The sequence below is a fragment of the Cebus imitator genome, unplaced genomic scaffold (genome assembly GCF_001604975.1).
Source record: "Cebus imitator isolate Cc_AM_T3 unplaced genomic scaffold, Cebus_imitator-1.0 Scaffold96, whole genome shotgun sequence".
In the NCBI taxonomy this organism is placed as follows: domain Eukaryota; kingdom Metazoa; phylum Chordata; class Mammalia; order Primates; family Cebidae; genus Cebus; species Cebus imitator.
This window is the reverse complement of record NW_016107411.1, coordinates 693,157-718,023: the sequence shown is the minus strand read 5'-3', so window position 1 is coordinate 718,023 and position 24,867 is coordinate 693,157. Positions and strand designations below refer to the sequence as shown.

The 24,867-nt window shown below is 38.3% G+C and overlaps 1 protein-coding gene across 9 annotated transcripts in view; it reads right to left on the bottom strand.

Annotated features, from left to right (window-relative positions):
* Positions 1 to 24,867, bottom strand: part of ENOX1 (ecto-NOX disulfide-thiol exchanger 1) — a 619,238-nt gene that overhangs the window by 225,877 nt on the left and 368,494 nt on the right. For 8 of the 9 annotated variants that reach the window (XM_037741175.1, XM_037741173.1, XM_017536114.2 and 5 more), the window contains 2 exons: positions 13,466 to 13,609; positions 12,557 to 12,694 (listed from right to left, as the gene is read on the bottom strand). In XM_037741175.1, the coding sequence (XP_037597103.1) occupies positions 12,557 to 12,694; positions 13,466 to 13,609 (282 nt within the window). Of the gene's footprint in view, positions 1 to 12,556; positions 12,695 to 13,465; positions 13,610 to 15,117; positions 15,140 to 24,867 lie in introns of those variants that run through there. The other variant, XM_037741180.1, reaches the window with a different exon arrangement.

Sequence of the window (24,867 nt, the reverse complement as noted above, 5' to 3'; positions counted from 1 at the left end):
GCAGCCTCGATCTCCCAGGCTCAAGCAATTCAGCTGCTTCAGCCTCCTGTTAGCCGGAACTACAGGTGTGTGCCACCATGCCCCACTAATTTTTTGTATTTTTAAAATAGAGACGGGGCTTTACCACTACGTTGGCCAGGCTGGTCTCAAACTCCAGGGTTCAAGCAATCTGCCTGTCTCAGCCTCCCAAAGTGCTGGGATTGTAGGCGTGAGCCACTGGGCCCAGCCCCTTCTTTATCATTTCTTAACATTTTTTTTTTTTCTTCTAGCTTACTTTACTGTAAGAATATAGCATATAATACACATAAATATAAAATATGTGTTAATTGACTGTTTATGTTATTATAAGGCTTTTGGTCAACATCAGGCTATTGGTAGTTAAGTCTTGGGGAAGTCAAAACTTATATGTAAGTTTTTTACTGTGTGGGGGTCAGCAACCCTAACCCTAGCTTTGTCTGAGGGTTAGCTACAGTGTCACAGAGCTATGATTTGTGGGTATGCACTGGGTGTGTGTGGGTGCCTCCACATGACTTGCAGAGAATGGTTGTCACTTCTCCTCGAATAGGAGACGTCAGAGGCCAAGTCTTCTCTTTCCTTTCCCTTAAAACAGTAAGTCATCCAAGGTCACGCTTCTCCCCTTCCCCAGGCCTTCCTAATCTGCTCTCCAATGAGGGTAACTCAAACTAACACATCTGATCCCTATAATATGTACCATACTTTACTGATTCTAGAAATGGCAACAATTCACTGATGGTTATCTCCTTCTTTATAGACAGACAGACTCAGAGAAGTGAACTAACTTGCCCAAGGTTACAAAGCTAAGGGAACAAGCCTGGATTCAAACCTAAGATCTCAGGCTCTAAAACCACCATCTGCCTCTTGCAGAGACAGTTCCGCAATGGGGAAGGAAATATTTTTTTCTCCTGAAAAGACCACAGAAAGGATCCCCACCTTCTGCTGTAATGGGCTAATGCCCCTCTGTCCTTGCACATTCTCACCTTTCCAACCCTCTGCTTGCCATCCTCAGCTGTGCCCAACCAGCCACCCCTCCACTTTCTCGCTCCATCAGCCCACCCCTTTTTTCATGGCTCTACACCCACTCTTGTAGGATTGGGTAGTCCAGCTCTGAAATTACTCTCCCGAAAATGCTCATGCCTTCTTCGTGCGCTGTCTTTTCATTCACGCCACCTGTTAAATCCAACCTTGGATAAAGCCCACCTTCCTTTTCTGTGCCTGCCTGCTGGGAAGACACAACAGTACTGGAGAAAACCATGCAGAGTTCTCAAACAGTGTCCAGACAACTTACCATATTTTCCTGGTCAGCTTCCTGTCTCTCCCCCAGCGAAACCTTCGAGAGTTCTCCCTTCTCTTCCAACTTCCCCTTTCTTATCAGCCCACTTATCCTCAGCAGCTGACCTTGCCTGTCCTTTTTTAAGAAGTAAAACCCATTAGCCAGGAACTCCCTCCACCTGAGTTACCAAATCAGCAATCCCACCTGCTCTGCATTCTGGACTTCCCATGCAGGATGCACGTAGGTTGACTCAAGTCCATCTCATCTGTGTTAATCATTAAAAACTCCAAGTTTCTTTTTTCTTTGAGAGAGTTTTATTTGCTTTCAGACTCCCATACTAATTATCACTTTTTGGTTATTGTCATAAACCTAAATGCATGACTGCCATGGTGTTATTCATAGAAGTCTACGTTACTAAGTTGTTCCTGGTTGAACTTTAGTATGATATCTAGATCACTGGACCCAGGTTTGAAATGGAAATCTTCAGCATTCAAGCACAACAAAAAGTGATATGCATAAAAATTAAATAATTGAAAATTTTTAAATTTCAATATAATACAAATAAATCTCTATGATTCCCCCCAACCCCAGCCACCAATGATGTATTTCCACCCAAGGTATTTATTTTAAAAAACAAAAGTATAAAGATAGAGTTAATCTAAGGCAAAAAACATAGGAGTTTTTGCTTTAATCATTTGCCCCCAAATCCTCATACAGCGGAAATAGTTTAGGCAGACAGATCTGGTTATCAATTCCAGCACTGCTTCTTCCAGCTGAGTAACCTTGGTTGTTAATTCACATCACCTAAACTTAGGTCCCTCATATATAAAATGGGCTTAATAATATTTAGCTAGCAGAGGATTCAATGATGCAAGATGTTTACTTGTTAAATCCCTAGGAAATACATACATTAGAGAGAAAGGGAGGAAGAGAGAGAGAGAGAGAGACAGACAGACAGTGAGACAGCGTGAGAGCTTTGGAGACCTTCAGAAGTCCCCTCAGAGTCTGTGGCTGCATGTTGATCAGGAGAGGATAAGAGGGAAGTGCCTAGGCTGGGGCAGAAGACACAGATGGAACCTTTCTGAAGCTCACAAAGGACAGGGAGTAGCTCAAGTTCCTGAGAGCCAGAGAGAAGAAACCTTGCAATATAAGGGCAAATAGTTCCCAGAAGCGTTTTGCCTCAGAAATGGGACTAAATTATCTTCAGTCTAAAGGCTGGTTAGATCCATTAACCCAAGTATAAAATCAAAGCCTTGAGAGAATCAAACTGTTTCCAAGGAACTTGACTGCATCTCAAAAAACAAAAAAAAAAAAAAAAAAAAAAAAAAAAAAAAAAAAAAAAAAAAAAAAAAAAAAAAAAAAAAAAAAAAAAAAAAAAACTTAAGGAAGACAAGGAAAGAAAAAGAAAAAAATCCAGCACCTGACAACATAAAATTTACAACCAATAATAAATTAGTAGGCATGCAAAGAAACAGAAAAATAAGGCCTATCATAAGGAGAAAAATCAATTAAGAAAGAGATTCAGAAATGTCACAGATAATAGAATCAGTAGATAAGTACACTAAAACAGCTATCATAAACATACTCCATCTGTGCAAGAAGGTAGATGAAAGCATAAGCATGATAAGGAAAGACAGGAAAGACACATTTTTAAAAAAGAAGGAATTGAAAATATGCTCAATTATGAGAAAAATAAATCATGGATGTCAAATAATGGGGCTAGAGGTCATAGTTACTCTTCATCTCTAACTGATTGAAGACATAAAATCTATATTTTAGATAGGCTAAGGACCAAGTATAAAAGTGGCTTTTCCAGGTATTATGCATTTTATGTAATTATTTACATAAAGGAATCAAATTACATATTCATTCAACTATACAGTTACCAAGAACCCAGCTTTAATGATAGAGAAAATACAAAGATGATTAGCTATAGTTCTTTCCCATAGAAGTCCAGCATGTCTATTTAGACAGATGATAGAATAATTATATAAGCATATAAATGACATGTGCTTACAATTCAAGAATGCAGTATGTAACACATAGTAAACTATAAGGCAGGCTGCAGAATAATAAAAGGAAATAAAAGCAAACAATGGATATGGAAAAGAAGTCACCTATGCAATTAATTCATAGTTACAAATAAAAGACTTTGACATTAACCCAAAGCAAAAATCCAATATACAATAATTTACATGCATGCAAACACACACATACACACACATATATATATACACACACACACTTATATCAGGATAGGAACACTCAAACTAATTTTAATATGGGAATTTAATTTTCTGGCTTTTCTTCCTATTCTCTGCTGAATTAGAATGTCCACTCTGAGCAGAGGATACAGTTTCCTAGTGTGGAATGCAAATATTTTCCCTCAGCTCATGGTAATGTTAAAGATACTGAAGCTTCTCTACTCCAGAGGAAATCAAGAAAATTAGGGAATGTATGTGTTTGTGATGTATACACACATAATAATTATATAGTATATATTTAATACATGTACATATGTAAATATACATGCAATTATTTAAAAATATTGGCCAGGTGTGGTAACTTACGCCTATAATCCCAGCACTTTGGGAGGTCAGAAGTTTAAGATCAGCCTGGCCAACAGGGTAAAACCCCCGCTTCTACTAAAAATACAAAACTTAGCTGTGCGTGACAGCAGGTGCCTGTAATCCCAGCTACTTGGGAGACTGAAGCAGAAGAATCGCTTGAACCTGGGAGGGGAAAGTTGCAGTGAGCCGAGAGCATGCCAAGGCACTCCAGCCTGGACGACAGAGTGAGACTCTGTTCCCCACCCCCCCCAAAAAAATTTTTTTTCTCTAGTTATAGTCTATTGAGTAAGAATGTGGCCCGTATAGTTCAAAAGGCTAATGAGTAGTACATATACCAGAGTACAACAGGGCAAATAAAGATTAAGCTAATCAAGAGGTACAAACTAGAATAAAATTTACATATATATGTATTTGTTGTAGTATACACAGAATGAAAAGATTTTTCCATTAATAATTCAGAAGAGGTTGATCTAGTACTAAGCAAGTAAATTTATCTTATTCATTATATGGAATAGAAAAATGACTATATTTCAAATGACTACATTATATTAAGCTTTTAACAAGACATTTATAACCTCTCTAGCCAACAAGGATATAAGCTTTTGTCGTTTGTGGAGAGTTATTTGAGAACAATCCTTGATTTGCTTTAAGTAATGTTAATTACCTTATATAGTACATGGGATAGGCCAAAGCAAATCTTTTGGAAACAGATTTTACACATTCTCTTATCTCTAGAAATATTGTAGACAAGCTGGGTGCAGTGGCTCACACCTGTAATCCCACCACTTTGGGAGGCCGAGTCAGGCAGATTGCTTGATGAAGCCCAGGAGTTGGAGCCCAGTCTAGGCAACACAGTGTGAATTCCCATCTTACTAAAAATATAAACAATTAGGTGGCACACACCTGTGGTTCCAGCTACTCAAGAAGCTGAGGTAGAGAATCTCCTGAGCCTGAGGAGTTGAAGCTATAGTGAGCTGTGATCATGCCATTGCACTCTGGCCTGGCTGACAGAGTGAAATCATGTCTCAAAAAAAAGAAGAAGAAAGAAACAAAAGAAACACTAAAGACACACACACATCAGCTTAGCACTAGAATGTCAGTTCCAGGAGAGCATGTGTATCCTAGCACCTACGGCAGTGCCTGCACATGGTAGATGCTCCATATTCCAGTCCCAATGGATATATCTAGGCCATCTACCTCTGCCACCCCTTTTTGGACAGCAGCCTTCTAGATAAACCCAGCCTCCCCTCTTGCCATTCTTCAATGTAGTCTCTGTAAAACATGTCAGATACTTTTTTGTTAAGAGAAATAAAGAAACAAAAAACACGAGTCAGAGGTCACTTCTGTGCTTAAAACTTTTCAGCAGTTTGCGCTTCAAATAAAAATCTCTATTCCAAGCTTTGGAAGGCACGGTCTGGCCCCAGACTATCCCTCCAGATTTGTGGTAAGCACCAACCTGCCAATCCCACTCCGTCCCGATCACCACCTCTGGTCCACATACACCCACTTTTCTCTTATTTGAAGGGGCTAAGCTCCTTTCATCTCAGGTCTTTGAAAAGGACATTTTATGCTTTTAGAACTTTCTCATCTTTTCAAATTCCCCACTTTGTCCTGCTCTTCTGTCCTGCTACCTGGATAAGTCTAATTTATCCTTCAGGTTTTAGTCTGAATATTACTTTTTAGAGAAACCTTTTCTGAAGCTCCTCTAATACCTGCAAGCAAAGTTACACTCCCAATTTCTCTTTATAACACCCCACAGTTATAATTAGGCATTCGTACAATTATTTGATAACATCTCCTTTAGAGATACATGTTCTCCATAAGAGCATCACCAGTCGGTCATGCCAGCTGCTGTTCCTCTAGTGCCTTGTAAAAAATGCTGTAATATCATTGTGAGTAAATAAATATGTACTGTCCTAATGTCTGGGGGATTAAGGGTAAGTAACTGCACAGAATGTAATAGAATTGTCAAAAGTACATGAACTCAGGTACATAAATTATGAAGCATAAGTCAAGGGCCTATTTGTTTTCTGACACCAGATAGTGAGAAATCTTTCAACAAGATGGAAAATAAAAACAAAACAGAACTCTGAGCATTGTCCTTTAGAAAGCCCCACTGCTACCCACCAGGCTATCTGCATCCCTTCACCATGCCTGTGTCAGAGAATGTCACCCTTAATATCTGAAGGGACTAAAGAAAGAAACTTTGCTGGTATGAGTATTATTTTCATTTTAAAATTGAGCATGTGGGATGGTTTATCAACAGACAGTTCTGAGTGTATTTGTAAGCTGAAGAGACAGTTTCAGGCAGATTTCGAGATTCTATTTTTTATCTCCAGCCACTTCTCTCATTTCAAGTCTTCGAGGCTTGCAACAGTGGGAATGTAGTGGAACACAAGAGAGGAATCTGGAGACCTGGCTGCAGGTTAGGCTGACACCTGACAGAGGATCTGAGAGCCTCTTCCTAATTTCACAGCAGAAATGTGTCTGGGTGTTACAGTCCCCAGGGCATCAACAACCATCCCTATGCTATGGCCACCAAAGCCACATCTCCATCCGGCCCGCCTTCCTGCATGCCAGGCCCATAAATCTCCCTGCTCATCACAGGCTTTCTTTCAACAGGTTCCTCAAACTCAACATATCCAAAAGGAAACTAGCCGTCTTGCCCACCCTTCTCTTTCAGCCTTCCCCACCTTCTCTTTTAAGCGAACAGCTCTATGGTTAACCCAGTTAGCCAGTCTAGAAGCCTATGAGTCACTGTTGATTCTTCACTCTCCTTACCTTCCATGTGGTCTTAGTCACCCGTTCCTGTGGTTTCTACAATTAAATGTCTCATGAGTCCCTTCAGATCACTCCATCTCTACTGCCAGGATAATCGCTGGCATTACTGCCATCACTATCTCTTACCTGGGTATCTCCTATCTGGTTGCCAACCTTTCCACACCCCCATCAGTCCTTTATAGGGCTTACAAACATGCTCTGATCTTGCTACTCCCCTGCTTAACTCTCTTCAGTGACATTCTATAGCACCCTTTATCTATGAGTAGCATAACCACTTATCGTGTTGATTTGTATTTGTGTATTTACTCTTTTCTGATTCTCCCACCACTCTAAAGCATGACAGTAAGGTCTGTGTTCTGTATTTCCAGTATTTAGCAGAACATCTGGCTCAGTAAATCTCAGTTAAAAGAGTGATGCTTGAGGAGATGAAAGGATTTAACAAATCCCTCTTCATATCTGGGCATATTAAAGAGGATAAAGGTGTTCCTGTGAGGATTAAACAACCCAAGAAGGAAATTAGAAAAAAGTACTCTGAGGAAGCAGAGAAGAATGAAAATGAGTGGAAACAGTAGTGAATGGGAGAGGGTAGTGAAGGGGACAGAGAAGGAATTGTAACCTATCTTAGCCTTCCATTAGATAGAAAGCTATGTTCTTCTCAGAATGGCAGGAAACAGAAGTAGTGATTGTGAACCCAGAGCTTCAGAAAAAGGAACAGCAAGGTATGAGCCATGGAACAATTAAGGGTGCTGATAGAACCTTCAAGTGTAAAGAAGTCTTCTGTTGGCTCCAAATTAGTCACTGATAAAGGATGTGGCTCTATGTAGTTAACTGGGAAGTGTGATGTCCTTTTGGAACATGTGTTTAAAATACCACAAATGGCATGCTAAGACACTTAGAGTAAAAGATGTACATCACCCCAGAGGTAATAATGGCTAAAGAAAGATCACTGACATTAGGAAAGGAGATTTCAAAAAATTTAGAGAAAAGCAAGGTGTTATATCATGGCCAGAGAATATCCAGAAAGCACTACTAGTTCCTAAGCAGGCCTGGGCAAAAAATTTAAAACCTGGGTACTCAGCTCCTGCTTTTCAGCTCTGCTTCCAGTTGATAATTATAACTTTGGAAAAGAAATTAGGGTATACAGGAAGAGAGCAGCTGGTCACACAAGAGGTGCCAAAGCTTGGGATCTGATATTCTAGATTTCAGCTTGTGACACCAGAGGTGGGGCCTCCTGGAAAGGGACAACATGTGCCACAGAAAACTGAGAAGAAGGTTTCAGGTAACACCTGACCAGAAGAGAGTTGTTTTGAAATTTGAGATTAGGGAGTGACACTGTTCAGCACAAACATAAACAAACAAAATTGTACACTAGATCATGCAGAGGTTATCATATGAGGCATAGAAGGATGGATGGTAGTGGAGAAGGATCTCCACAGTGAATATTCTAGCATCTCATGAGAGGCTTACAGGTTTTTTAATTAATTTATTTTTAAATTTTACTTTAAGTTTCGGGATACATGTGCAGAATGAGCAGGTTTGTTACATAGCTATACATGCGCCATGGTGGTTTGCTATACCTATCAACCTGTCATCTGGGTTTTAAGCCCCACATGCATTAGGTATTTGTCCTAATGCAAGTGTTTTTTAAAGGCTAAATTAAGTTCGGGAATTCTACATAGTAGGTCCCAGTCTTTGAGAACTACTTACTGTACATTATTAGCACAGTAAAGGCTTTGGAAAAACCCCAAAGAAAGCAATTTACCTGTGTTTAACCCAGAGTTTGCCACCATTGTTAAGCCACCTAGGTATAATACTTATGTGCCACCCAACCTACCTAACAACAACAGCGGAACACAAATGTTCCAAGAGACCAGTTTTAAAAACCTAGATCTACACCAATGCACAAAGTATTGACAACAAAAACAAATCAACGGCAACAAAAAAACTTCACAAAACCAAAACAAAGTATGGGGAATAAAACAATCAGGAAACAATAATGGAGGCAAATATCATCTCACAGAGCAGCCAGGACTTTGGAGTACGGGATTTAGGATTGGGGTAAAAGAGTATAATGGTATATTTTGAATATAAGGAACAAATTCAATGTAATGATCTTGAGCTGCACTTCCTATGAAGAAGGTAAACAGAGAAGTTCATAAAGGTGGGAGCAGAATCATGATGATGATGAAAGGGGAGGGAAATGGAAGAGGCGTCACTGTGGAAGTATACCACAGCACAGCATGTCTGAGAGGTATGCTATGACAGTAATGAGAGACTTGATTTCCTAGGAAATTCTTTTGATAAAATCAGAGGATATAAAAATTTTACACCTTCCTTTGCTGATAATTTTAATCTCTCAATAAATTGAAAAAGCAGTGAGGAAAGGGATTTAGTGTCAGTTTAATTTTAACAAATATGGGAAGAGTGGTTGGCCATTTAGAAATATCAGAAACTTTGGGAGAAAGCCAAGTACTCATAAAATCCAGCCTCTCCATAATCCTGTCAGAAATGTTTTAAAGAGGATTCCTTAGAAGGAAGGTTACACTAAATAATCTTTAAGTCCCTTCTGAAACATTAAATGCTGCCTCTAACATTCTGCATTCACAGGGAAGAACTCCAGAGGTGGTCAGCATGGCAACTGAGCAAGCAGTGGCATCCCAGGCTCTGTGGCTACGTGGAAAAGAAACAATAGTGCTGCACACCAGGTACAGTAAAAAGGGCATTTATGTTATGTAAACATACCATAGAACTATAAGAACTGAAACAATGTGGTCTTGGAATAAAACTACTGATAAATCAGTAGTACAGAATAGATACTTCAGAAACAGGCAAATATGCTTAAGAACTTAATTTCCAAAAAAAGGCAGAATTAAGTCAATGGGGGCATGGAAAATAGGGAATACAACAACTTCCAGAGTGGGCTAACCTTTTGTATTTAGAAATGGAATAAAAAACTCATAAATGAAAAATTAAATATAAAAACCATAAAAAAGAACCAACATTAGGAGTCAAAACATGGACAAGATATTTTTAGGAAATATGAAGTCTGAGTATTAAAATGTTTAACAAATGCCCAAATATAAACCCCCCCAAAAATTATCAAGAACCCTATCTGATAAATGGATACAGTGTGAGAATAATTTATAAAAGATAACATATGAATAGAAAATAAAGGGTAAAAAAATAAACAAGGGTAGTTATAAAATAATTTTAAATAAAATAATAGGATGCCATTTTTGCATATCAAATTAGTAAATGTGAAATCCATATGTATATTTTGGGAATTAATTGATCAGTACTTAACAAGAAACTTGAAAATGTTCATTTCTTTTGGCCTACTAGTTTCACATGTACGAGTCTATCCAATGGAAGTAATTCTAACAGCTAAAAGTCCCATGCATAAAAATGTTCATTGAAATGTTTTAAAGCAAAAATGTATTCTTTGCTTTAAAAAAGGAAAAAGGAGGAAGGAAGGAATAAGAACAAAGGAGTAAGAAGAATTTTTAATGTATGCTTACCATATGGCGGTTATATAAATTATCCCATTTAAATCTTACAACAGTTCCATGAAATAGATACGATCACCATTTTATAGAAAAGGCAAAATGTTTTTGCATGCTCAGAGAGACTAAGTTCTTTAAAGAAACTTGGCTAGTACCAGTGAAAAAATGAATACAGGCTAAATGTAAATAGTAGAATTGTTAAGTAATCTGGGAAGACTTCTTTGATGGCTTGTTTTTAAATTTTTAATATAAAAGAATACAATGGAAAAATAGTTTAGGATAAGAAGTTAAAAATGCATAATAGAAACTGTTATATTCAATATGATTGAAATACACAGAAAAAAGACTGGAATAAAATACATAAACACTAATCAAACACAACAGAACCTGACTCTGAGATTGTGTCAAGAAATGTAGTTGGCTGGCGGCCCTGAGAACAAAGCAAAGTGCAGTTAAATTATCAGGCTGTGTAAATGATGAAGGGAAGCCCTGAAAGACCCTGAAAGGCTCAAAAACAGTTCAGGCAATTGGCTAATACAGGAGATAGAAAAAACAATTTGGAGCAGATACGGCAAATCTTGTGTAACAAGTAGAGCTGTAATTCTTTTCATGGCAAGTTGCTGGGAAAATCATAAATTGGTCACAGTTAAAATGTCAGAGGGCTCAAAAATCACAAGAAAAAATAATGAATTATTAAGGTTTTGGCTTACTCTAGAATTGCACATTTTCTGAGAAGCAGGAGGTGAGACGAGTAAGGTAACTTTTGCTCTCTGGATATTTTAGTTAGGCAGCTGGGGAAACTTGGTGAAATAACAGAAATCTTTACTCTCCAGTTAGAAGAAAGTATCTGCCTAGGTAAGCTTTAGGGAAAAAGGGCCTGGATAAACACATGTTCCAACCATAGAAAATGTCATTTATGTACACCCTCCTCCCTGAAGCAGACTAATCTTCAATTGTATGAATTTGATAGCATTTTGAAGAATCTGATATTCTAGATACAATGTTTTAAAACTCAGACTTTGTATTTCCTTTGTCTCCCACTTTCCCTGGTCTCTAATCCATTTTCTAATCCATGATCTTCTAATAAAAGAAACCATATATATTATATATGTGTGTGTATGTGTATATCTGTACACACATATACAGATATACACATACACACACATATATTATTTACTAAAATTAATTTGGAATTTTTCATCTATGGCCACTAATTGACCAAAAAGAAAAACAAAAAAAAACAAATGCTTGGTCAACGCAGCACAAAGTGCACAGGTATGTGGGAGTAGAAATTAGTAACATTCCAAAAGTGATTGGTTTCTACTTAATGGACACCAACCACCCTCACCTACCTTGATGGCCAAAGGTGAATTTTTCTTGTGCCATTATAACAATGACTACTGCATAATACCTGATTGTCACCTCTCCACTATAAATTCTCAGAGGACAGACCATGCTTGTCTTGTTTACTGCTGGAGCCCTTGCACCAGGACAGTGGCTCAATGAATATTTGTTGAATGAATGAATGAGTGAGTGAATATATAAATCCTCCTCATCTCTACAGATTTAGCTCAAGCCCTGCCTTCCTGATAACATTGTTCCTCAGAGCCCCAGTGACTGATCTCATTATCAATCACATTACCAGTCTGCACGCTACTTAACACACCTGATTCTATGCATCATTTTTATTATTGTTTTTCAGTTGTTGGTGTTTTATTTTGTTTCAATTTAGAGAGAAAGACTCTTCAAAGACACTTATATACATGTAATACTTATTCTATTTCTCAAAGCACTTTTTACAGGGCATATGTAAAACCCTCAGCAAACACCTGTTAAATTCAATGATTAAATCTTTTAGGTAACTTTTGACTTCGTGATATTTCTAAACATTTTCTCTACCGAATGCATGTATTGTATTACGATTCCACCATGTGGTGGACAGAAAATGGAATTTAGTGTCAGCTGAGCTGAGTTTACTGAAAAGTCACCTAAACTCTGCTCTTCTGTTTCTCTATTTGTAAAATGGAAACGTTAACAAAAGCAATAACAAAAATAAATATCTACCTATCACAAAGGGAAGACAGTGCAATCAAATGGGATAACGTAGGTGAATGAGTTTTGCAAATTGGAAAGCAAATATTAGCCATTCCATTTACCAATTTAAAAAATGCAATCGATGTTGCAAGACCGTGTATAGCAACAACAGTTAGCGTGGCTTTTTCTGAGAACAGCTATTAAGCAGAAAAGATAGGTGATGAGGAAAAGAATCTCAAGCACAACTTGCCAAACATGCCCTAGTCATAAATCAAAGAGCATGTTCAACACTCGCGGTGTGGAGAGATTACCAGACACCTGTCCCCTACACCCTTCGGCACTGCTGCAAGTATCTCTGACACCAGGAGAACGCTTACCAGACACGAGCTGCTGTCCAGGCAACCCCACGGGAACCATGCCCAGGTTATTCATGGCTGTAGCCCAGGCTGTCGGATCTGTCACAGACATGTTGAGCTGGGTCGTGTCTATCGCTATACTCCCCAAACCATCAGCTGCTGTGGGAAGAAACAAACCATGATTTAGAGCCCATAGGCAAGGGCGTTTGTTTGAAAGAAAATCACATTTCTAGAGATGTGAAGCTTCATTTAGCACATTCCCAATCTACAAAAAAATAAAGAACTATAATCTACAGCAATGTTTTCTCCAGACTTAAAACATAAAGCGTTTCCAAATAGTTTCTGGGAGAAAACTTAATGACATGTAGTTTATATTATACACAGTATGCTATTAAGGAGGTACCCCTGGAAAAAATTAAAGAATTGTTTCCTTCTCCCAGTGAAACAACATTAGTTAAGTCATAAGGCTGAGCTGCAAAACAGTAAACTCTCTTGGTAAAACACGTTAACTTGCTTACTGTTTCCAGGTGTAATTCTTGAGCAGAAAGGCCTTCTAATAAGAAAATAGTTGTCAAGCAGTGAAACTGGTCCTGTCTGAATTTATTGTTACCTCATAACATATTCCTTCATTTATAAACCTTTACATTATTACATTAAGAAAATGCAAGTGTCTACCTACAGTGACTTTTCCGAAGTATTTCTAAATAAATAAATAAAATTTAAAAAACAAGTAGCATAAAGCTTAAAGAACCCAAAACAAAACAGAGAATGTGTCAAATTTGACTGTTTCATTTTCACTAGTTCTACAGCCTGATTTCTTTAAGGGTCCAGGCTCCTGGTTCAATGCAAGTTTTTCAAGGCAGGGCAAGATTTTCCGCGAAGAACTCAAGAAAGCCTTGTTTGCTTCCTTTGCTGGCCACTGGCATTTACCTGCAGCCATCATCTGAGGAAGCTCCTGGGGAAGCTGGGTGATGTTCTCAACTCCACCTGCATCTACCATTGAATTATGAGCATCCAGGTGGGCAGGAGCACTTTGATGGCTGAGTGCAGGGTCCCCTCGGAGGTCATCGGGTTCTGCAAAAAGGGACAGAAGTGTAGTGAGAAATCCTAATAGTTAACTGAGAGAAAACGTCAAGGAACAAACTGTTATCTATGCAAAATTAAAAACAAGGACTGATTTCCAGTCTCGGGCACAGAAGAACAGCTGCTTCCCATCCCTCAGCGGCTGTCTTGTGGCTCAGTTTTAGAGCCCTGTGAGATGCGTGGGTCAACTCATCAACTCACCTGAAACTGGGGCTGGCTGAATAAATAGCACCATTTGTGAGTGCCTCAAAGGCCTTGCTTCCTACTGAAGCACCTTCACAAATAGGTGCTTATCAGTCCCTGCACAGCCTCTTCCACACACGCTACACATCAATGGAGAGGGCAGACTCAGGGCTAACGATTTTTTTTTTAGTTAAAAAATTAATTGATGCCGTTATTTTGGAAGATGGTCGTCTGTGAAATGTATTCAGAGAGGAAAAAAAGTTGGGAGGAGGAAGAAAAGAGCAAGAATCCATTTACCATGCAGCTGGAAAAGGAGGGTACCTAAACTACAATAGGAAAGGCGAAAGAGAAGAATGGCATGCTGTCCATAAAAGATCTGGAGGGTTTTAGGGCAGCAAAGGAAGAGCATTTGTTTTTTCAGCTCATTGGAAAGATTAACTGGCCATAACTTTTTTAGTTTGAATTTTCCTTAGAAGTGCACAATATGCTGTGCGACATATATATGTAGCTTTAAAAGCACTCATAAGTAACAAACATTAAATAAAGTTACAAAGGTCTTCTCAATATCACACTGTTTATAAAATGCTATGGCTTCTCTCCACCCTTAGAAATGCAAAATCAAAGAGCTTTCACATATATTTTAAGTGCACTTTCACCAGTTTAAAACTTAGATGAGTGACATAACAACTTTGATCTTATGTAGATTAGATATAACTAAGTCTAAATATTTACTTTTATTTTAGTATAAATTTAGAAGTTTTTCTAAACCATGTTCCTGTTAATGATCATTTTAGAATTAGATGTTATGGTTTGACAGTGTATCTAATGTGAAGTTTGAAACTCTTACGGCATGTCTTTTTGTTTCTTTCATTCTTAGGTATAAGAATCAGTAATTCCTTGAGCACTGTACTGTCAAAAATTCTTATCAGTTGAACAGAAGTTTAATTCAAAGCTCAAGGTTCAATTCTCAAGGACAGGTGAATAATGAGCAAGCAGTTTCTATAGTTTCAACAAATCCCTAGTCCTCAACTAGAGGGGTAAGTAAGATAGTATGGAAATTTCTTCCAGTTGTCTATCAGGAAGATAAATCATCATCATCATCATCCAGCAGTGAATGATTTTTGGGGCAAATCATTTTTGGATCTTTGGGAGCAAATTGTACTGAGAAGGTATTTTTATTCCCACTATACCCTACTGTCCAAATGAATCAGAACCTGCATATGTATTGTGCATCAATTATCTTAGGCAATGGGTGCCAACAGACAAAGAGATTCTCGCCATAGAAAAATAAATTCGATAGCATAAGAAATGCGTACCTAACCTAAATGTTTGGTCCGTAGGCTGTCCATTCACCAATGATCTTTCTATGATGAAATCTCCAAGCACTGTTCTCTCTCCACTGCAACCATTTCAGAGTAGCAAGGCAGAGTCAGGCTAGAATGTGTTCACTCTTTTGTTCAAATGGCCCTGTAGCAGAGCTGTTTCAGATCTTTGCAAGGTCACGATTTGTCTTACTTATCTCCCCAAATGAAGTTTAGTTGGCTGGCTTCCTTCTGCCTCAGATTCTTCCCAAATGGGCATTAATCACACATTTTTTTCTCTCTCTAATGAGTCTGCAGTTCTGAAACACTATATCAGAGAACGTCCCTCTACTTTGTAGGCTTATGACTTGTGCCTGACCCATCACATTTCACCTTGACTTTTTGCTGCAGTGTTTTAGGGATGGCTTTAGTTTTTCTTGGCTCTATGACAGTCTGTTCCAATGGCAGTTTCACCTTAGTGATTACAGTCCTATAAAGGGGCATCAAGTGTCCAGGAGGCCCACAGTTTCTACCTAACACTTTCATGGCCATCTTAACAGACTGCAAGTGTCTCACTGGAAACAGTAACAAACTGCTACTGTTCCATGGAAAAAAAGCATTGTTCTGTTGGTAAGATGTGGCGTGTAAACCTAGATTTATCCCCCAATCGAACTCTTGTGACATTCAATTTATTACGTCTCTTCAGTCTCCCAATCCAATGGTTTTAATGACATACAACTTCGTGTGACTACCACGTGCCTGGGATGGTGATTCTAAAGTAAGTTCCATCACTCTTAGGAATTTCCAATAGTCTCAATGCTGCCATTGTGACATTGTTTACAAAATTTAAATTAATTCGATCACTCATTTTGGAAGAAAGGTAATACATTTAATTAATTACCAACTAGTAATTTATGAATAGTTCCAAGAATGATTTTTGTACTTCGTTAGCATCTATTGTTCCTATTGAATACCTGCCTCTTTAAATGATTCAAGCCATAATGCCTAACTTATCATTCACATCAATTTCTCTGCCTTAGTTTTATTATTTCTAAACTATTGAAAAGTTTAATATTCTTAGTGATGTTTATTTACACACAGAGAGGTGGGGAGTTAAAAATTATAGCTAATAAAGCACTCTGAATACCGTAGGTGATAATTATTATTATTTTATTTGGAAATGTAGTGTTTCCATTAACGTACCCTGGGATCTTTGTGTTCTGGTAGATAATTATGTAATTAATTCTAAAACAGTGAATAACACTTGATATTTCTAAAAGTAAGTGTTGCCCTAGTTTTCTGTGCCACACCTCAGTTGTAGCACAATATTTCATTTTCCACCATTCCTTTATAAAATAATATGACGGGGGCCAGGTGCAGTGGCTCACACCTATAATCCCAGCACTTTGGGAGGCTGAGGCAGGCAGATAATGAGGTCAAGAGATGGAGACCATCCTGACCAAAATGATGAAACCCCGTCTCTAGCAAAAATAGTAAAATTAGCTGGCTGTGGTGGCATGCACCTGTAGTCCCAGCTACCCAGAAGGTGGAGACAGGAGAATTGCTTGAACCCAAGAGGCAGAGGTTGCAGTGGGCCGAGATCATGCCACTGCACTCCAGCCTAAGTGACAAAGTGAGACTCTGTCTCAAAAAAATAAAAATAAAATAAATAAAATGATGTAACTTAAAAGATATATAATTTTTTTCTCTCTAGGCCTTTTCTGCCTATGCAGCTACAAAAACTTTCAAGAGATTCATGACCAATTATGAAATTGGCAGTTTGTACTTACAGCTTTTAATGAAGCACCACAAAACAACCTGATATACAAAATGCCAAGGATAAAAGTACAGCTTTGTTTGGGCTTAACAGATATCTAACACGTTTCCTGTTAAGATATATTCAAGTACAAAATCTCATACCAATTTCATAACTGTTCAACAAAATATATTTATGCTCAGTATTTCATTGGGCTATATAACAGAGCAAATAGTTTCTGAAACTTACCAAGTCTATGGAAATACTATTTGGTTTAAAAAATTGCACATGATACTCCCACTATTAATAACAGAACTTCTTCTAACCCTCTTCAATTTCAACAGGTTCCAGGGATACACACATCATGAATATAAGACCTACCTGTAACTGTCCACAACACAGATTCCTATTAAAGGAGGGTAGAGATCAGCTAGGTATTGAAAATCCTTCTTATTGAAAAAAAGAAATGGCTAGGTGTGGTGACTCATATACATAATCCCACATATGAGCTCCTGTCTGTAATCCACTTTGGGAAACCAAGGTGGAGAGATTGCTTGAACCCAGGAGTTTGAGACCAGGCTGGACAACATTGAGCGATTTTGTCTCTACAATAACCTTAAAAAATTAGACAAGCATGGTAGTGCCCTCCTGTAGTCCTAGCTGTTCAGGAGGCTGGGGTGGGAGAACTGCTTGAGCTAGGGAGCGGGGGTGCCGAGGTTGCAGTGAGCCGAGATTGCGACCCTGCACTCTAGCCTGGGCGACAGAGTGAGACCCTGTCTTAAAAAAGACAAAACAAAAAAAAAAGCATGATTTTGTTTGATCTAGGTCTTCAGGTTTATACCTACTTCAGTAACAAAATAATTACAGTGAAAGAATCAGATTTGTTAATGTCTTGTAAAGAGTTGATACCAGGCCAGGCAGAGTGGCTCATGCCTGTAATCCCAGCACTTTGGAAGGCTGAGGCGGGTGGATCACTTGAAGCCAGGATTTGAGACCAACCTGGCAAACCTGGTAAAACCCTGTCTCTACTAAAAATACAAAAATTAGCCAGGCGTGGTGATGTGCACCTGTAGTCCCAGATACTTGGACAGCTGAGGCAGGAGAATGGCTTCAACCTGGGAAGTGAAGGTTGAAGTGAGCTGAGATCGAGCCACTGCACTATAGCCTAGGCAATAAAGTGTGACTCCATCTCAAAAAGAAAACAAAAAACAAAAAACAAAAAGAGTTGATACCAAAGGAAGCTTATTTCATATGGTATCTGCAACTTTCTTATTTATAAGAACTCTTCATTAGCATTATTATGGTATATTTTTGTAGTAAAAAGAAAGATACATTTTCATCCAAAATTCACTCTCCTATTCCATCACTAAGGATACACCCAACCTCGATCTTCACGTAGTCAGTACCATACTCTCTTGAGGTTACAGAAATGTTCCACAGTTTAAAACAATATAGAAAATTGTGAAATAGGTATGCTTCTGTATTAACTCTTAGATTTTTCAAGTAACTGTCTATGAATAGTAAGGGAGATACTTCTGCTTCCTATAATGGTAAACTATGTAACTGCAGATCAATCTTCCCACAGAGGCACAACTAAAAATCTTAGTATCTTCCATCAGCTTTGTAAAATTCTCACTGTCATCTCTTCAAATACAAAAGGAGTCCAAAGGACATTCTCTGATTATTGTAGTGGGTTACTAATCTGGCTTCTAAATAGAATGGGTCCTATTAGCTACTGGGTGTTTCATTTTATTGTTAAGGGGGGTGAGTGGAATCTGCAAGTTTAGGGGCAGAGTAGGAATTGCTCTGCAAAGTGTGTAAAAGAAAATACAAAAGCTGAATGTTTTAAGGGGAAAGAAATAAGGAATCTTTGGTACTCGCCTATGAAAAAAAAATGACTACAGAGAAGATCAATGACTTATGCAGAGCTTCAGGTGGTTTCACTAGGAAGCATACAGTGTAAATCTCTCCTCACCTCCTCAGAAATGTCAGCTAAGTCTATGTTGCTCCTTAGTTCTTAGATAGGAGTAAGTTTGGGGGGATTGGGAGAACTTGGAGAGCTTCAAGAAAAGAATAAAAAGGTGGCTAATAATGGGGAATTATATAATGTACTACATGATAATGCACAATAAAATCTGTTAAATATAGAGGATAGTGATTATTTATTAATGATCAATGTCAGCTGATTGATGAGAAATAATAGGATTAAGGTTTTGGGGAAGAGATTTAGATTAGGCATATCATGGAGAATTTCTGATGAGATGACTGTAAAGTAGGAATATTATGTCAAATAACACTAAAAAGCTCTTTCTCAGAGATGGTGAGAAAAGCCACATTCTGGAAACAGTATGGGCAGAAGATGGAGTTAGGCAAAGATCAGTTCAGATAGGGGTGATGCTCATATACAGATGCTCCTCAATTTATGATAAGGTTATGTTCTGATAAACCCGTTAAGTTGAAAAAATAGTAGATGAAAATGTATTTAATGCTGGCAACAGAACAGACAGTCCTCAAATGACGATGGTTTGACTTACAAATTTTCAACTTTATGATGGTGAGAAAGCACTATACATTCAGTAGAAACCATAAGTCCATCACAGGCTGTAAGGAGCGTCTTGACTTGGAGTTACATCCCAATGGAGTTCTGTCCCAAAAGCATAGGTTGAACCATCCTAAATCAAGGACCACTTGTGTTTAGAAAATCACTGAACTTTTTCCTGAAGTGTCACAGTTTTATATACATCATACTACCTTGCACCTAAAAATAGATGCCATTCCTATTCTTTTTCCAGTTTTCTGTTAAGGCAGAAAGATAAAGGAGATACATACCTTCTCCTCCATGCGCTCATAGCACCCTGTACCTTGCTGTATCCTCGCACTTTCACTCCTATTGTAATTAGTTTATTTCTAGCTCCCTAATAAACTATAAGCTCAGGATGATTAAGAAAATTAGCCATCTGTGCATACCCTGCAGCTAGCAAAGTACCTGAAATGTGGTAGGTGTTAAATATATTGTGATATATTAAATATATTGTGATTTTATATATATGTTACAAATTTGTAAAATATATTTTAAATTTTATATAAAATATAAACATTTTACATGTAATTTCAAATGAATTCATGCATGGAGAAATTGAGAGATGAAAGTACAAATGAAGAAAAAAGGTAAAAGGAAATAATAAAGGAATAAAGGAAAAAAAAAATCTCAGTTCCACAGTCCCAAAGCTTGGAAGTTTAAAGCTAAAGAACATAATGGGGGTGGAGGAATCCTGTAAATTAGAACACAGATGAATTTAAAGTGTTAAAGAATGACAATTAAAAAAAATCTGTCAGATCTTTCAAGATAAGCTTCTGATACACTTAACAAGATACCCTCTAAGCTTTAAGATTCCACACCTCCCTGGCAACCAATGTAGGGTCATGAGCAGGTTACAGTGATGTTCTCCTTTTGTGAGACTTCTTGCAGCTGCTCTTTGAATGAGCTGAAATCTATAAATAACTGCATCTCCAGACCCATTAAGCAGTACATTAGTGTAACAAAGGCATATATGTACAGTACTAAAGAAGTGAAATTGTTGGAAGAAAGGAAAATTTCCATTTGGCATGCACTACAGAGGATGGAAAGCAGACCTGACCATTTCTCAAACATGAAATTCCATTAGTGGTTTGTGATTACATCCTCCTTTTTTCTACTTTGTATGGCAGCCATTTTTTTTTTTTTTTGAGATGAAGTCTCGCTCTGTCGCCCAGGCTGGAGTGCAGTGGCGTGATCTTGGCTCACTGCAACCTTTGCCTCCTGGGTTCAAGTCATTCTTTTGCCTCAGGCTCCCGATTCGCTGGGACTACAGGTGCGTGCCACAACATCCTGCTAATTTTTTGTAATTTTAGTAGAGATGGGGTTTCACCATGTTGGCCAGGATGGTCTCCATCTCCTGACTTTGTGATCCGCCTGCCTCAGCCTCCCAGTGTGCTGAGATTACAGGCATGAGCCACTGCACCTGGCCCAGCAGCTAATTTTAAACTACAAGTCATCACCTTTCCATCTTAGAGAGTAAATGGTTACTACATGGATAAGGTTTTACCCATGACATGTCTATCTTTGAAGAACTCTATATTCAGAGAGAGAGAGAGAAAGGAGGAGACATGACCTGAAGGCCCCCTGTAAAATCATGCAATTAAACAAAATGACCAAATTTGCCAAAGAGACAACTAGCATGGGCAGGACAGTAGATAAAAATAATTTTTGACACAAAGAAAAATATTATTTGGCATTACAAATACAATTGTAGAGAAATGACAGGCAAGATTACTTTTCTCAGGAAAACTTTGCTTTTGAAAAAAGTATGCTTTATATTTCTAAATTGAACAAATAACAAAAAAAAATCTTGAGACCTTAAGAATAAAGAACCTCTCTTTCTATTAAAAACAGAAAAGAAAAGAAAACAGGCTTTGATGCTACTATGGTAATCTGTAGAGACAGGGATTGGTACCATCGGAGGTTTCTGGAATCGACTGGAGGTTATGCAACTTATCCCCTGTGCAGAAGGGAGACCACTGCATGTCACTCTAAAGTCTTTATATAGGCAGGTTTTAAAATATAGGCCCTTTCACATTTAGACTTTTAGAGATTTTCTGAAAAGGGCAACATTATACTTGAAGACAGTTTATTAAATATGTAATGGCTCAACTCATTCCCCTCATTCATGGATATCAATCAACCACGTACACGATCTGCTGTCATATGTTGTTGTTCTCTACTTTCAAAAATACACCAACCATAAAAAAAAAAAGTGATCACTGCTAGACTTTGATGGTGAGTGAATGATTAAAGAAAGAAATATCATCAGTAAACATAAGCCTGGATCCATTAACGCTAGAAGAGTCCCACTTTAAGCAAAGGTTTTCTAAACCCCTGGGATTCAGCACAAACACATACAGGTTCATAGAGCAAGTCATCAAGGTTTGAAGAATCAGGTAAAACCTGAGTTTATCAATTCTTACTTCTCCCAGATAAACATGTCTCTAAAATGTGTCTGACAGGCAACTGTCCAGCCTCAGCTAGTGACGGTGTGGCAGCTCACTGTGCCAAACAGTCCTAAGAGTTCACTGTTCTTCCTCCTGAGCACTTACCTAAAGAATAGGAGATGTAAATCTAAATTCTGTCCTCAAATCCTACTTCTGCAGTGATATGTGGCCTTGGAAAATTGACTCTTCTATCCCTGGAATAGGGATATAAGGCTTAACTACCATGTTACCTAGCCACAAATTTATGAAAGTAACTAAGGACATACCAGGTAATTCTTGCCTCCCCTCATCACGTTTTTTCTGCGTTTGCACTGCCTTGTTCTCTTCACATTCACATTCTAAAAGTTCGAAAGAGTAGACAATGTAAACAGAATGTAGTGACTAAATAAAAGCCTCAAGTAAAATGGCAAAGCTATGGGCTGTTGAGACAGAGCAAGAGAGACAGGAAAGAGCTGTCTTGAGGAAGGGATAACGCCTCTGGGACAAGACTTCGGGTGGATTTCAGGCTTTAAAGAGGTGAATTCTATATACCATACACATGGCCACAAATTGAAGAATAATTTTGTATGCATGCACAGTACAGAAAGGCAATGTTGGTCACATCCTCGCCTCTTCAGCTGCACTGATACACAGAAAGCAATTTCTGTAAGCATTACTATCTTCTTATATAAAGGAAATCAGACAATATATAATTCTATAATTTGTGCTGTTTTGTGCTCAGTTTTTTCATTATGTACTCATTTTATACCTTGACCCAACTGTGGAAAACATTAAGCTACAAAGTGGAACATTTTAATTGTAGTGGATAAATAACTGACCCTTAAATGGTGGCAAACTGGCAAATTAGTTATCTATTTTCCAAAAAGCCCTGGTTACAGCCCTTTAATTTATGGAAATCTACCTGCAATAAAACCCAGATCAGACCAAGACCAGCCTGAGCCAGTTGCTCATCTTGTTTAACATTTCTCCTAGTAGGGTCACAAAGAACATGTTAGTTACTCTTTAAACAAATGTGCTCTTAATGATGCCACTGCAGCATGATGAATAAAGCATTAGCCCTGCAGTCATGATCCCCCTGGGACAGGGAGCTTTAGCAGAACACACCCACTTTGCATGGATTGCCCTGGGCCAGAAACCTTGCTTTATCTTTCTCTAAATGACTACCCACAGCCCTTGCTCATGCTCCATAACCAGTGAGCAAGAACAGTGGAGCCTTGGGTCCCCTGCGATGGTCCTTTTTACTTCTCAGGGCCTCATAAATGGTATGGCTATATGATCAGGGGAAACCCAGAAGGCCTGGTGGGGTAGTTAGGGGAGGGCTATGGGGGCACAGGAGCCTGATACAAATGCCTGCACGGCAGGACATCCAGTTGGAATGTTCTAGGTCAGCAGTGAGCGTTCTGAGGAAATGGGTCAAACCTTTAGTGCTGCTCATTGTATCCAGCAAGATTTAAATGAAGGTGCTCAGAAGAGAAAAAGGCCTAAGTGTCCAAACGGTAATTAGGCTCCTGAGGCTAAAGGCAGGTTAGGGGGCACCGAAAGGTGGTTCCAACCTCCAGGGACATACATGATTCAGAAGCTGAATCCTGGTGATTTCTTGGTAAAAGGTCTTTATGTTCTAGCTGCTTTTGGAGGACAGGCATCATCAGACACAGGAATTGGCTACACCTAGTGATCTCAGCAGTTCTTCATCACCCAGAAAAACTCCACAGAGGCTCCTACCCCCATCAAAAAAGAACAAATGCTGATGGAAAGGCTCCAGCACTGAAGGCAAAGTTGAAGGGCACTACAAAACACTGCTGCTACAGACCCAAGCTCTCTACCCTCTGTCTTAGTCACAGATTTGCATAAAAAGTTGCCAATGCCTTGTCCTCCACCCTCACCGTCCCGCATTAACACATTCTCCTTGTCAATAGGAGGAGATACTTGCCTCTTGAGAATGCCATATAAAAATTCTTTCTTACAAAGGGATGGCATTTGGAGGACTAAGCTCCTCAAATAGTCTTTTTTTCTGCTATAGTCTTCCAGACCAAAGGATCCATCTGCCTCTGAGGACCTAGTCTATTTATTTAACTAGGGCTGTGTTCTCCACTAGGCACTAGAGGCATATGGTCTACAATAATACTGGAGACCTGAAAATATTTTGTGTCAACATGCAATGAAAAGCATGCTATCTAAAACACATACTTAACTAAATGTCTATACATTGCATATTATGACAATTCTAATTATCAAATTTGGTATTGACATAAAAGTCATTATAGTTGAAAACCATTTGCAACTGGGCTATCTCACTTTGCAGAAATTACTGAGTCTGCACAATTGTGGAGAAATCAGAGCTGGTTTTAAATGAAAGAACTTTTTGTAAGCAAATAATTTCAAAAGCAAAATGATTAAAAAAAATCCTTTCCAAAATTTCTATAGACAAACTTAAACATCACATGTGAATGCACTTGTTATGTTTGATCTGATATGGAGTAAATACATCTGCTGCTGCCTATAAAGGTTTTAAATGACTGACTGTGTTCTAAGGCACTGTCTCCTTCCTGCCTACTGTGTGTAAGATAAACAAAGCTATATTTCTCTCAAATTTGCCAAACTCAGTTTAGGTCAAATGCCATTCCATTATTTATTCATGGATTATGTAAATAATTGTGGAAAAGAAGGAGGAGGCATGAACAAAAATTGACCTTAAAGAATACAGATATGAGAGAGAAACATCTGGCTCATGGTACTAAATGCAATTTCATGTTAGCTTAGAGTCATCATATTCATATATGGTTTTATTATTTATAAAAAAAGAAATCATGCTGAATGTACTTTGTGGGAATTGCAGTATATTGCTATTGCTACCACGGTTTATTATTTTCATAGCTATGTGGCTTAAACCCAACCTAAACAAATATTTTAAAAGAATTCCCACCAGCATTATTACTTTTTTTCTTTCTAGTGTTAATGAAAAAGATCTTCTGCTTTTCAAG